This window comes from Salvelinus sp. IW2-2015, linkage group LG23 (assembly GCF_002910315.2).
Source record: "Salvelinus sp. IW2-2015 linkage group LG23, ASM291031v2, whole genome shotgun sequence".
Classification (NCBI taxonomy): domain Eukaryota; kingdom Metazoa; phylum Chordata; class Actinopteri; order Salmoniformes; family Salmonidae; genus Salvelinus; species Salvelinus sp. IW2-2015.
This window is the reverse complement of record NC_036863.1, coordinates 9307724-9322304: the sequence shown is the minus strand read 5'-3', so window position 1 is coordinate 9322304 and position 14581 is coordinate 9307724. Positions and strand designations below refer to the sequence as shown.

Below are 14581 nucleotides of genomic sequence, written 5' to 3'. Positions count from 1 at the left end.
ACAGGAGCGGTAGAGATATTCTGAATGATCGTCTATGAAAAGCCAACTGACATTTACTCCTGAGATGCTGACCTGCTGCACCCTCGACAACCACTGTGATTATTATTATTTGACCCTGCTGGTCATCTGTGAACATTTGAACATCTTGGCCATGTTTCTTTTATAATCTCCACCCGGCACAGCCAGAAGAGGACTGGCCACCCCTCATAGACTGGTTCCTCTCTAGGTTTCTTCCTAGGTTCTGGCCTTTCTAGGGAGTTTTTCCTAGCCACCGTGCTTCTACACCTGCATTGCTTGCTGTTTGGGGTTTTAAGCTGGGTTTCTGCACAGCACTTTGTGACATCAGCTGATGTAAGAAGGGCTTTATAAATAAATTTGATCTGTACCCTACACGTACAATGATCTGTAAGGTCCCTCAGTAGAGCAGTAAGTTTCTAAAAAATTCAACCACAAAGACCAGGGAGGTGTTCCAATGCCTCGCAAAGAAGAGCACCTATTTGGGAGATGGGGTAAAAAAAAGCAGACATTGAATATCCCTTTGAGCATGGTGAAGTTATTAATCAAGCTTTGGATGTGTAGCAATACTCCCAGTCAATACAATGATAAAGACATCCTTCCTAACTCAGTTGCCGGAGAGGAAGGAAACCGCTCAGGGTTTTTAACGTTGACATTTTTACTTTCTATTTTGACATATTTTGTGTACAAAATCAATTTCAATCAAAATCAATACAGAATCAATTTAAAAATCGGTCTGTAACACAAAATGTGGAAAAAGTCAGGAATGTGAATAGTTTTTGAAGGCACTGTATGTGTGGGGTATGGCTGTGAGATTTTCACCCCACGTCAATTTGACATTTTTGTATCCTAGTGAAGTGCAGGCCCTTAAGGAGGTATTGTTTGGAGTCCAGATGGAAAAAGCAATACTGAGGAATTAGATTGCATCCAGTTTAAATGACATTGAGTTGTCCTTGGTGTAGACAGCACAGTCAGTCATGGAAATAGGATACCCGGGAGCAGCGCTGGGAATTCTACAGGAAAAATCTTATTTAAAAAAAAAGACCTCCAGCAGGCCACAAATGTGCATGTGTCTGCTCAAACGGTCAGAAAAAGACTCCATGAGGGTGGTATGAGGGCCCGACGTCCACAGGTGGGGGTTGTGCTTACAGCCCAACACCGTGCAGGACGTTTGGCATTTGCCAGAGAACACCAAGATTGGCAAATTCGCCACTGGCGCCCTGTGCTCTTCACAGATGTAAGCAGGTTCACACTGAGCACATGTGACAGACGTGACAGAGTCTGGAGACGCCGTGGATAATGTTCTGCTGCCTGCAACATCCTCCAGCATGACCGGTTTGGCGGTGGGTCAGTCATGGTGTGGGGTGGCATTTCTTTGTGGGGCCGCACAGCCCTCCATGTGCTCGCCAGAGGTAGCCTGACTGCCATTAGGTACCGAGATGAGATCCTCAGACCCCTTGTGAGACCATATGCTGACACATGCACATTTGTGACCTGCTGGAGGTCATTTTGCAGGGCTCTGGCAGTGCTCCTCCTTGCACAAAGGCGGAGGTAGCGGTCCTGCTGCTGGGTTGTTGCCCTCCTACGGCCTCCTCCACGTCTCCTGATGTACTGGCCTGTCTCCTGGTAGCGCCTCCATGCTCTGGACACTACGCTGACAGACACAGCAAACCTTCTTGCCACAGCTCGCATTGATGTGCCATCCTGGATGAGCTGCACTACCTGAGCCACTTGTGTGGGTTGTAGACTCCGTCTCATGCTAGCACTAGAGTGAAAGCACCGCCAGCATTCAAAAGTGACCAAAACATCAGCCAGGAAGCATAGGAACTGAGAAGTGGTCTGTGGTCACCACCTGCAGAATCACTCCTTTATTGGGGGTGTCTTGCTAATTGCCTATAATTTCCACCTTTTGTCTATTCCATTTGCACAACAGCATGTGAATTTTATTGTCAATCAGTGTTGCTTCCTAAGTGGACAGTTTGATTTCACAGAAGTGTGATTGACTTGGAGTTACATTGTGTTGTTTAAGTGTTCCCTTTATTTTTTTGAGCAGTGTATATATATTTTTTTTTATGTTTTCTTATCAGTATATTTGAGTTTAACCACAATATTTGTTATATTATTTGTTCTGTTTTTTTCTGGTGGATTAAAATGAAATTGCAACCAACTTTCTATGTCTTGAGCGATATTTGGGAGATGATTTCCTTTTCAAATAACTGAAATTGCGAGGTTGTAATCTGAATAAAGGGAAAAGGCCATTATTGAACATGGGGTGAGACATCCTTATTAATTTGCCAGAGAACCAGTTTGGATTGAAGTATAACTTTTGTATGACTGAAGCCTTTAGTGAGAGGTCTAATGCTTTAATATTTAATAATTTCTGCCCTCCGGATTGATATTCATTATATAAATAGGCCTGTTTAATTTTGGTTTGCTGTTCCAAATAAAAGGGAATATTTTTTTCTCATATAATAATTGAAATAACTGTTTGCTAGGTGTAGGCAAGACCGTAAGCAAATTGGTAAACTGGAATATGTCTATAAAGAGTTAATCAGGGTGATTTTTCCACAAATAGACAGGTATTTTCCTTTCCATGGTAGCAAGATTGTATCCACTTTTGTTAACTTTCTATAAAAATGCATTGGAGTGAGATCATTTATTTATTTCAGGATCTGTATACAGAGTATGTCCACATCACCATCAGACCATTTTATTGGTAAACTACACAGTAATGTAAAAGTTGTATTTTTTTTGTGTTCCAATACATAATATAGTAAGTACACTTATCATAATTTGGTTTTAATCCAGAGAGGTTAGAAAAAGATCTAGATCCTCTACGAGGCTGTGGAAGGATCCAAATAGTGGACTTAAAAGAAAACATGAATCATCAGCGTACAATGACATCTTTGTTTTTAAGCCTTGGATTTCTAAACGCTTGATATTATTGTTAGATCTTGTTTTACTCCTCTTGACAGTTTAAAACTTTCTGAGAAGTAGCCATTATTTACTATTTTACACCTAGGGTTACTATACATGACTTTAACCCATTTTATAAGGGATTCTCCAAAATTGAAATATTCCAGGCATTTATATATAAACTCCAGTCGTACTTTATCAAAAGCCGTTTCAAAGTCAGCTATGAATAGCAGGTGTGGTTTCCCAGTGTTCTATTGTTTCCAGTACTTGTCTTATATTATCTCCAATGTATCGTCCATGTAAAAAACCTCTCTGATTAGAATTAATAATATCCTAAAATACCTTTTTAATTCTATGTGCTATACATTCTGCTAGAATTTTTGCATCACAACACTGAAGTGTAAGGGACCTCCATTTTTTTAAATGGACTGGATCTTTATGTTTACTACTTGTATCCTGTTTCAGTAATAATGGAATCAGACATTCTTGTTGAGTGTCTGATAATCTACCATTTACATAGGAGTGGTTAAAACATGCTAATAACGGTCCTCTGAGTATATCAAAAAAAGTTTGGTATACCTCAACTGGTATGCCATCTAGCCCTGGAGTTTTCCAGGACTTAAAGGCTTTAATTCCATCCAGATGTTCCTCTGTAATTTGGCCTTCACATGAGTCTTTCTGTACAGTTGTTCATTTTACATTATTAATAGAAAAAAAATCCATACAATTAGCTTTGGTTAGAGGATGTGGAGGAGACAAACAAAAACATATGCTTAAAGTACTTTGCTTCCTCTTTCAAAATATGATTTGGTGAATCATGGGTGACTTCATTTTTAACAAGTTTCAGTAAATTATTTTGGTAGCATTTCTATGTAGAAGATAAAAAAATTATTTGGTGCATTTTTCCCCATATTCCCTCCAGTTTGCTTTATTTTTTAATAATATATTTCACTTGATCTTTCTTGAATAAATTCCTGTCAGACCTTCTATTTTCTTTGTTAATATGGACTCTTTTGACCTAAATTGCTTTTGTTTTAGAGCTGAGTCCTGAATTGCATGCCCTCTAAAGGCACATTTAAAAGTGTCCCATACAATTGGATCTGCTGAACCTACGTTATGTCGGAAAAATTCAGTTATAAATTCCTCTGTCATAGTTTAAAGAAAGTTATCATTCAATAGGCTTTGTGTACCATAGTGATTGAGTGTCCATTAAGCTGTACCATGATATTTGCATTGTTACTAAGCAACCCTCCAATTGTTCTCCACTATTCCACCCGCTAAAGCCCCTCCCCATCCAAAGTTGGGTTGTCATCCCAGTGACCGGCAGGCCATCCCCACGGATCTCTTTCTAATGGGGTTCAAGAGGGCTCCATCCTGGCCAATTGATCCTCAAACATCCCCTTCACATTGACAGCTTCTCTAGCTTTTTGACTGAATGTTGCTAAAATAAAATTAGCTGCCATTCATTACAGTAAGACACTATAGACATATGCCTCTAGAAGTGGGGTTAGTCGCTGGTTAATTGACGAGATAGTGATGTGTGGTCTTAAACAGCAGTCAGAAAAAAGTGTACAACCCCGCTAATCCTGCAACTGTGTCGCGAATGGATCTGAAATATGTATGAAGTACAAGTTAAACACAACTCGTCAGGACCAAGTTCATCAAAAATGATTCTACATCTGCAGAGGTGCGCTATACTGCATTGTCGGAACTAGAAGCACAAGCATTTCGCTACACTCGCATTAACATCTGCTAACCATGTGTATGTGACAAATAAAATTTGATTTGATTTGATCTATAGTGAAGTGAACATAACATGGCCAACTACAAGAAAACGATCCCATGCAGGCTCTGGGTGGCCCTTCAACATAGATCAAAGCTAGAGCGAAATGAGACGTTACTCATGTGTATTTGGCCACAGAAGCTCTATCTATGCAGAAAGCATTCATCTTCCCTCTAACGAGGTATGATGAGGGATCGCCGTCTCTGACTAAAGGGGTCGTCTCATGTTTCAGTCAGATCCCAGCTCTGTCTGGATCATTTACGGGTGTTTCAGAAATGGCACCATATTCCCTGTAGTGCGCACTACTTTTGACCAGAGCCCTATGGACCCTGTTCAAAAGTAGTGCACTATATAGGGGAATAGGGAGCCATTTGGGACGCAGGCATTGTTATGACCAAAACACCTGATAACGGGATCCTTCTAACAAGCCAGGGGATGGTAATGCCCATTGTTAGTGACTGAGTGTCCATTAGGCCTTCAGATCCCCTCTACAACCTGAGGGAATAGGCCCTGGTGTGCTTTCATTTTGTGCTACCTTGTCATTAAGGTACTGCTGAATGTCAATGCTGAGGGGACATCATCCAGCGTTAACGACTGATTACTCAGGGTGTCAAGGACGAGTTATGAATGCTATGGAGTTTAAGCATTGTGTGCAACCTCACAGCTTAGGTCCATGAAAGTTGTTAATGGTTGATGAGTAGTTTTAGTGGGTGAAGGCTGTTGAGAATGTTGGGAACAAAAATATAAACGCAACATGAAACAATTTCAAAGATTTTACTGAGGTACAGTTCATAAGGAAATCAGTCAATTGAAATTTAATTTATGGATTTCACATGACTGGGAATTCAGATATGCATCTGTTGGTCACAGATACCTAAAAAAAAAAGGTAGGGGCGTGGATCATAAAACCAGTCAGTATTTGGTGTGACCACCATTTGCCTCATGCAGCGCGACTCATCTCCTTTGCAGAGTTGTTCAGGATGTTAATTGTGGCCTTTGGAATGTTGTCCCACTCCTCTTGAATGGCTGTGCGAAATTGCTGGATATTGGCGGGAAATGGAACACGCTGTCAATCCAGAGAATTCCAAACACGCTCAATGTCTGGTGATGGAAGAACTGGGACATTTTCAGCTTCAAGGAATTGTATACAGATCTATGCGACATGGGGCCGTGCATTATCATGCTGAAACATGATGGCAGAGGATGAATGGCATGACAAAGGGCCTCAGGATATCGTCACGGTATATCTGTGCATTCAAATTGCCATTGATAAAATGCAACTGTGTTCGTTGTCCGTAGCTTGTGAGGCCGGTTGGACGTACTGCCAAAATTCTCTAAAAAGACATTGGAGGTGGCTTATACTAGAGAAATGTACATTGAATTATCTGCCAATAGCTCTGGTGGACAATCCTGCAGTCAGCATGCCAATTGCACGTTCCATCAAAACTTGAGACATCTGTGGCATCGTGTTGTGTACTACAACTGCACATTTTAGAGTGGCCTTTTATTGTCCCCAACAGAAGGTGCACCTGTGTGATGATCATGCTGTTTATTCAGCTTCTTGATATACCACACCTGTCAGGTGGATGGATTATCTTGGCAAAGGAGAAATGCTCACTATCAGGGATGTAAACAAATTTGTGCACAAAATTTGAGAGAAATAAGCTTTTTGTGCGTATGGACAATTTCTGGGATGTTTTATTTCAGCTCATGAAATATGGGACCAACACTTTACGTGTTGCATTTGTATTTTTGTTCAGTGTATATACATAGAGAGCATAGAAGGTGGAGGCCATGGTAAGTGGTTAAAAACTGTGGTCAGACATGAGAAACTATATCAATTAGAGCTGTATTTATGAATGCAAATGGAATGCTTTTGATAAACCTTTAAGGATTTCTCTAAAACAAGGAGGTTTTTAGATTACCATTGTGCAATGTGTAATGTGTACTAAATCGGAAAACAAGTCAGAGCCTAGCACAAAGCTTCAAGATTCAAAGCAGTGCACCAAAATACATATCTCACATTGCAAGAGAGGCTGGCGGTTTGAGACGAGTTTCACAGCTCCCTGTCCAGTATCCATATTGACCAACGCATTTACAGAATAGCTGTGAGTTAGAGCAGAGCGGAGAAGCATGGTAAAATGGTGTCAGCGGTGGGATCTCCTGACAGTATTCCAATGTGATTTACAATATTGACAAGTGGGAAAGCTTTAAGTCCAACGGTAAATGGAATTCGACCCAATTGTTGTTTGGAGATTGTGGTTCGGTTGAAAGAACGTTGTGTAAATGGCAGTCCTTGACCTTTTGTGGGAGTGAGGGTCAAAGCAAACAGGCTCTTCATGTGTGTGTGCGTGTGTGTGTGTGTGTGCGTGTGTGGGGACATGGACTCACCAGCACACGGTCTCCCACTCGAAGGTCCTTATCCCCGCCTTTCTTGACCGAGCCACTGTCGGACATGTTGGAACCTGACTCGTTACCCGTCTTCACAGAGCTGTTGAGCATGCCCTCCCTGAGTGGCATAACCACACGCTGACCAGCAGGCGAAGTGCCATTGCCGCCATGGAGTGTCAGGTTCTGAGCTGTCAGCGAATCAGTGGAGTGGACTTCGCTTCCATCGCCCACCGGTTGCCGGGTGAGCTTGGAGGGGCGCGTGAAGATGCCCTGGTGGGGCTGGCACTCAAAGTAGCGCACGCCGCCCACAGAGCCGTCATTTTTCCCCAACAGGTCATTGAGGACCACCCCAGCCCACTGTCCTGGGGCGAACTGGGTCTCACCCAGGTAGGCAATGACGCCCGGTTTGACCCCGTTGACCCAGACACGTTCGCCAACCACGTAGTCCCCAAGGACGTCGTCTCCCACCTCGGATGTTTTGGAGCTTGACTTGTCTGAGGCATTGCTGCTGGGGAGTGGGGAGGTCTGCTTGTGTGGGGAGTCTGTGGAGGTAGAAAGAGAGATTATGGAATTCGTATTTACATTCATTTCAATGGTAGAGATCACATAATTCCTATATTCATTCAAAATGGCCATGGATCTACAGTATGGGCTTTGATTACAATGCTGTAGAGCAGTGCAGAAGTGGGGAGAGAAAAGGCGATACATACAGGTCTACAAACAAATCATGTGAAAAATAATAAACAAAACAATGTAGCTAGTCTAGAGGATCAATATTTGTGTTGTATGCAGGTTACAGTCCAGTATTCTCATGCATGCAACGTAAACTGCTGAAATAAGGAAGTCAGGCATTATAAACACAATGGAACATAAATACATCTTGTCATTATTCACCTTAATCCTCAACATACTTCTACACATTTTGTTAACGCCAAATATATTTGTTCAAGCCAAACCTGAAGTTGAAACCATTCTCAGTCTGAAATAGTCACTTTTCCACTATCTATTTATCCAATTTCGTCACAACACATCACAAAACGGATCGGCGAAGAATCGTCCGTGCTGCATCCAACACAACAGTGGAGTTTATGCGAGGTTAGGCATTGCTCTACTTCCTATTGAAAACTGGGTCAGTGAGATTGTCCCTAATGCACTGATGATTAACGTTGTGATGCTGCACCACAGATGCGGTGCTTTGCTGTTTGGCACATGCTGTTTAGATGAGCACTATCCATTCTGGTGAGAGACACTGGAGCTGTTAACTGTAGCAGGGCGCAGATAGCATGTGATCTGCTGCGCTGGCTGCACTGTAATGCGTGTGTGTGTGTGTGTGTGCGTGCGTGCGTGCGTGAGTACAGTTGGTGCCAGGACTGTCTCTCTGACACCCCAGGAGTGGGGGAGGGGGCCCAATGCCTGCTTTTATGCCCCAATTGCTCCCATATGTTGTGAGACTGATAGACATGGTTGCAAAATGGGTACTACAGTGAACAAAAGAATGTGGTTTTTAGTTTTACCAATAGGCGTGATAATTGAGTTTTTAAACTTAATGGGGTCTTACAATGGCATTTATGTAGGTATGTTCTCCTGCAGGAATGTAACATGTACCACTTAGAAACATTTTGTTTTGTACCACATCGGGTTCTACAATATGGGCAAAAAATCTAATTGTGATTTATTTGACCAAATATTGCGATTTGACCTACGATATAGATCAAAACACTTGGGTGAACTGTTGGAATGATTGAAATAGAATGATTTATGTTAATAAGCAAAGTGGAAAAGAGCATCATTCTTGTTTGAAACAATCTGTTGACTGCATTTGACCTAACAGAATAGCATGCAAAGTTATAGTGAATCTAACAGCGAGGAGGAGGAACTGTGCTGCTTGATTGACAGGGGGCGGCGGGGCTCGGGTGTGTGGGAAGCAGCCGCAAGAGAAGAGGGAGAGAGACGACAAACAGAGTAAACTATAAAAATTGACATTACACACGGCTTAGTGGCGTTTGAAAATATTTCATGCTATATGGATCTCTTGTGATATGGATATTGCACATGTCAATATTGCGATTACTGGACTGAAACCCTGCCTACATAATTTTGGCCAGGACCCATAAGGCTCTGGTACTATTTAGGGAATAGGGTGCCATTTGGGACGCAATGCCTGTTTCTGGCCATGACTAATGTATATTTGTACAGGCTTATTAATTCTCAACTTCCACTATATTTGGGCCTGTTATAGAAAAGGGCATAGCATACAATTTTCAGTTGCTAGTGTCATTTAAATAATATTTTAACCCCAAATACTGTGATTTATGAGACGATGAACGGCACTTGTACCCTTCTTATTTCAAGTAACTATACTGAACCAAAATATAAAGGCAACATGTAAAGTGTCGTTCCACTGTTTCATGAGCTGAAATAAAAGATCCCAGAAATGTTCCATACTCACAAAAAGCTTATGTCTCTCAAATTTTGTTTATGTCCTTGTTAGTGAGCATTTCTCCTTTGCCAAGATAACCCATCCACCTGACAGGTGTGGTATATCAAGAAGCTGATTAAAAAGCATGATCATTACACAGGTGCACCTTGTGCTGGGGACAATAAAAAGGCCACTATAACATGTGCAGTTTTGTCACACAGCACAATGCCACAGATGTCTCAAGTTTTGCTGACTGCAGTAATGTCCACCAGAGCTGTTGCCAGATAATGTTATGTAAATTTCTCTACCATAAGCCGCCTCCAACTTCGTTTTAGATCATTTCTCAGTCCAACTGGCCTCACAACCGCAGACCACGTGTAACCACGCCAGCCCAGGACCTCCACATCACGTTTCTTCATCTGCGGGATAGTCTGATACCATTCACCCGGACTGCAGATAAAACTGTGGGTTTGCACAACCAAATAATTTCTGCACACTGTCAGAAGCCGTCTCAGGGAAGCTCATCTGCGTGCTCGTCGTCCTCACCAGGTTCTTGATCTGACTTCAGTTCGGCAACATAACCGACTTCAGTGGGCAAATGCTCACCTTCGTTGGCCACTGGCACGCTGGAAAAGCGTGTTCTTCACAGACAGATCCCGATTTCAACTGTACCGGGCAGATAGCAGACAGCATGTATGGCGTTGTGTGAGTGAGCGGTTTGCTCACCCACAGGACGTTCTGAACAGTGTGCCCCATGGTGGCAGTGGGGTTATGGTATGGGCAGGCATAAGCTACAGACAAGAAACACAATTACATTTTATCAATGGCAATTTGAATGCACAGAGATAACGTGATGACATCCTGAGGTCCATTGTCGTGTCATTCATCCGCCGCCATCACCTCATGTTTCAGCATGATAATGCACGGCCCAATGTCACAAGGATCTGTATAGAATTCCTGGTAGCTGAAAATGTCCCAGCTATTCCATGGCCTGCATACTCACCAGACATGTCACCCATTGAGCATGTTTGGGATGCTCTGGATCGACATGTATGACAGCGTGTTCCAGTTCCCACCAATATCCAGCAACTTCGCACAGCCATTGAAGAGGGGGACAACATTCCACAGGCCACAATCAACTCTATGTTAAGGAGATGTGTCACACTGCATGAGGCAAATGGTGGTCACACCAGATAGTGACTGGTTTTCTGATCCAGTTTTTGACCAACAGATGCATATCTGTATTCCCAGTCATGTGAAATCCATAGATTATGGCCAAATGAATTTATTTCAATTGACTGATTTCCTTAAATGAACTGTGACTCAGTAAAATCTTTGAAATTGTTGCATGTTGCGTTTATATTTTCGTTCAGTGTATAATCTATAGATACAAAAAGATATACCTCCAAAACAAATATGATTTTTTTTAACCAAACAAAGCTTTACACATCTCCCTATGACGACAATGTCCCTGTGAGGTCATGTGTGTGTGTGTGCAATGTCAGGAAGGTGTGCTTGTGTAGGTAATGTATATACTATGCAGTATTTTTGTGCTGGTGTTATGTGTGAGGTAATGCAGTATCTGCAGTAGCAGTGTGTGTGTGTTGTTTGTGTGTGTGTGTGCACACTCCTGCTTGTGCATGCATGTGTGTGTAACATGTGTGAGCTTTGTCAACAGGATGGCCCAGGGCCAACACAGAGAAGACCCCTACCCACCCCCTACCCAAGTCCCAGCCAGTCAAACAAGCGTGCACCCAAAAGACTGATGCAGTGCTAGTCCAAGTGGCTGGGTTGCCGTGGCAACGGAAGATCGATGGGGAAATGAGGCAGGCAGCAGGAAGAGCAAGAACAGAGGCCTCACTTTCACTATTGTGCCTGGCTACCTCCCACAACCATCTGAATCCCACTATTCACCAGCCCCACACAATGACCCCACCACAACTCCTTAGAACACCCCCTCCCTCCCCCTCACACTCCCTCTTCTCTCTCTCTCCGCCTCTCTCTTTTCCTCTCTTTCTCTCTCTCTGAGAACCAAACTCTTTCAGACTTAAGTCCAATAATGTAAAATAAGTTGAAAATAACTTTGGATTCCCTAATAATATACTGATGTTATTTCCTAATTCAAATAAGACACGTGGGGGCCTCTCAGGTGGCGCAGTGGTCTGTGCCACCAGAGATTCTAGGTTCGAGCCCAGGCTCTGTCGCAGCCGGCCGCGACCGGGAGGTCCATGGGGCGACGCACAATTGGCCCAGTGTCGTTCGGGTTAGGGAGGGTTTGGCCGGCAGGGATATCCTTGTCTCATTACGCACTAGCGACTCCTGTAGCGGGCCGGGCGCAGTGCACGCTGACCAGGTCGCCAGGTGTACGGTGTTTCCTCCGACACATTGGTGCGGCTGGCTTCCGGGTTGGATATGCGTTGTGTCAAGCAGTGCGGCTAGGTTGGGTTGTGTTTCGGAGGACGCATGGCTCTCGACCTTCGCCTCTCCCGAGTCCGTACGGGAGTTGCAGCGATGAGACAAGACTGTAACGAATTGGATACCACGAAATTGGGGAGGAAAAAAAGGGGTAAAATAAAAAATAATGAAACAAAATAAAAATAAAAATAAGACACGTGTAGCATTCACTGTTGTGAGGCTGTCACTTCACATCAGATTTCAGGGACAGTCCAAAGGGCAACAGAAGAAGATACTAGAACTAGGACTAGGCCTTTAGGGGCGACTCATTCTTAAACACTTTTGTCTCTGCAATGATGCTTTGTTTCTCGACAGTCCACAAGGACGTGACCTCTAAAGTCAGAACTTTTGGGAGCAGCTATGCGGTAATACAATGTAATTTTTTCTGAGATTGACAGAAACATTGTAGCAGGGTTGGGGTCATTCCAATTTAAATTAGTCAATTTAATTCTCAAGCCAATTCTTCCAAATTCTTCTCTACGAGAAAAAAATATAATTTGAATTTCAGTCTATTTCCTGAATTGACTGAATTTAAATTGAATTTACCACACCCCTGAATTTTTTGTCCATAATATGTTGGTGCACCATCATATACAATCACAACGGATTTCTAAACGGAAAAAGTTGCCTTTTGGTATTGAAATCCAAGGAGGATGAACATAGGGACAACAACAGGACATTATCTAGGCCTACTTTCTTATTGTAAAATCTATTGGAACTCAATAAATGGAAGACCATGTACTGTATTATATCACCATTCAATGACAGAAAACCCAGCAATGGTCTTGAACTAAAAGGAAAAAAAGAGCAGGGCTTTTAGTACACAAATGGAAATGTGCTGACCAAACAGCTATTCACTCAATGGCCCTATAGCCCTAACCTGATTCAGTGGGTGTGCACTACGGGCAGGCGGTTGATGAACACTGTGGGAAATGCTGACAGTCAATTAGTAGGATTAGCTAAATGACTATGACTACAAGCTGAAATGACACTAATCTAGAAAATAATTATAAAGGCTATGTTTGGATTTTTTTTGCAGGGGGGGGCCATGGTTCCAGATGTTCGAAACAGTTTTAAAGATCATTCAATGACATTGCTGCCTATGACGCATGTTATAATGGAATGTAGCAGTTATAAAGGTATATGAACGTATACATAGGTTAAGTTTGGAGATTTTTGCAGTGGGGCCATAGTTCCAGATGTTCAAAACTGTCTTAAAGATAATTTGGTGACATTGCTGTCTATGACAGATGTTATAATGTATTGTGTAGCTGTTGTAGATGTTATAATGTTTAATGTAGCTGTTGTTGATGTTATAATGTCTTATGTAGGCTTATGAATGTGTGCGTACGGGGACCTCCTAGAAAAGCGCTGCCTTGACATTAAATAACTAAGATTATATCAAATCTAATTTTATTTGTCACATGCTTCGTAAACAACAAGTATAGACGAACAGTGAAATGCTAACATACAGGTACTTCCCAACAATGTAGAAAGAAAAACATAATAATAAAAGTAATAATAAATACACGATGAGTAATGATAACTTGGCTAGATACACGGGGTACCAGTACTGAATTTATGTGCCGGGGTACGAGGTAATTGAGGTATATATGTACATACAACTAGAGATAAAGTGACTAGACAACAGGACAGATGATAAATAGTAGCAGCAGCGTACAGTACGTGATGAGTAAAAAAACAAGTTTGCGCAAAAAGGGTCAATATCTACCTATAATCCGGGTAGCTATTTGGTAAAAAATGTAACTAACTATTTAACAGTCTTATGTATTAGGGTAGAAGCTGTTCGGGATCCTATTGGTTCCATTCGTGGTGCATCGGAACTGCTTGCCGTGCGGTAGCATAGAGAACAGTCTATGACTTTGGGTGGCTGGAGTCTTTGACCATTTTTAGGGCCTTCCTCTGACACCGCCTGGTAAAGAGGTCCTGGATGGCAGGGAGCTCGGCCTCAGTGATGTACTGGACCTTACTCACTACCCTCAATAGCGCCTTGCGGTTGGATGCCAAGCAGTTACCATACAAAGAGGTGATGCAGCCTGTCAAGATGGTCGCAATGGTGCAGCTGTATAATTTTTGGAGGATCTGAGGGCCCATGACAAATCTTTTCAACCTCATGAGGGGGAAGAGACATTGTCGTGCCCTCTTCACAACTGTGTTGGTGTGTGTGTGGACCATGATAGATCCTTAGTGATGTGGACACTGAGGAACTTGAAGCTCTCGACCCACTGCATTACAGCCCTGTCGATCTGAATGGGGGCGTGCTCGGCTCTCTATTTCCTGTAGTCCACGATCAGCTCCTTTGTCTTGCTGACAGAGATTTTTGTCCTGGCAGTCTCTGACCTCCCCCCTATAGGCTCTCTCGTCGTCAGTGAACAGGCCTACCACCGTCACGTCGTCAGCAAACACAACAAAATGCTGGTGTTGTGGGTGAATAGGGAGTACAGGAGGGGACTAAGCACACACCCGGAGGTGATCAGTCCCAGGGTCCTGAACTTAGTGATGAGCTTGGAGGGCACTACGATGTTGAATACTGAGCTGTAGTCAATGAACAGCATTCTCACATAGATGTTATTCTTGTCCAG

General features: G+C 42.8%; 1 protein-coding gene across 6 annotated transcripts in view; it reads right to left on the bottom strand.

Moving 5' to 3' along the window:
* Positions 1 to 14581, bottom strand: part of clip2 (CAP-GLY domain containing linker protein 2) — a 60939-nt gene that overhangs the window by 33436 nt on the left and 12922 nt on the right. For all 6 annotated transcript variants that reach the window (XM_023967401.2, XM_023967403.2, XM_023967402.2 and 3 more), the window contains exon 3: positions 7106 to 7647. In XM_023967401.2, coding sequence (XP_023823169.2) covers positions 7106 to 7647 — 542 coding nt within the window. The remainder of the gene's footprint in view (positions 1 to 7105; positions 7648 to 14581) is intronic.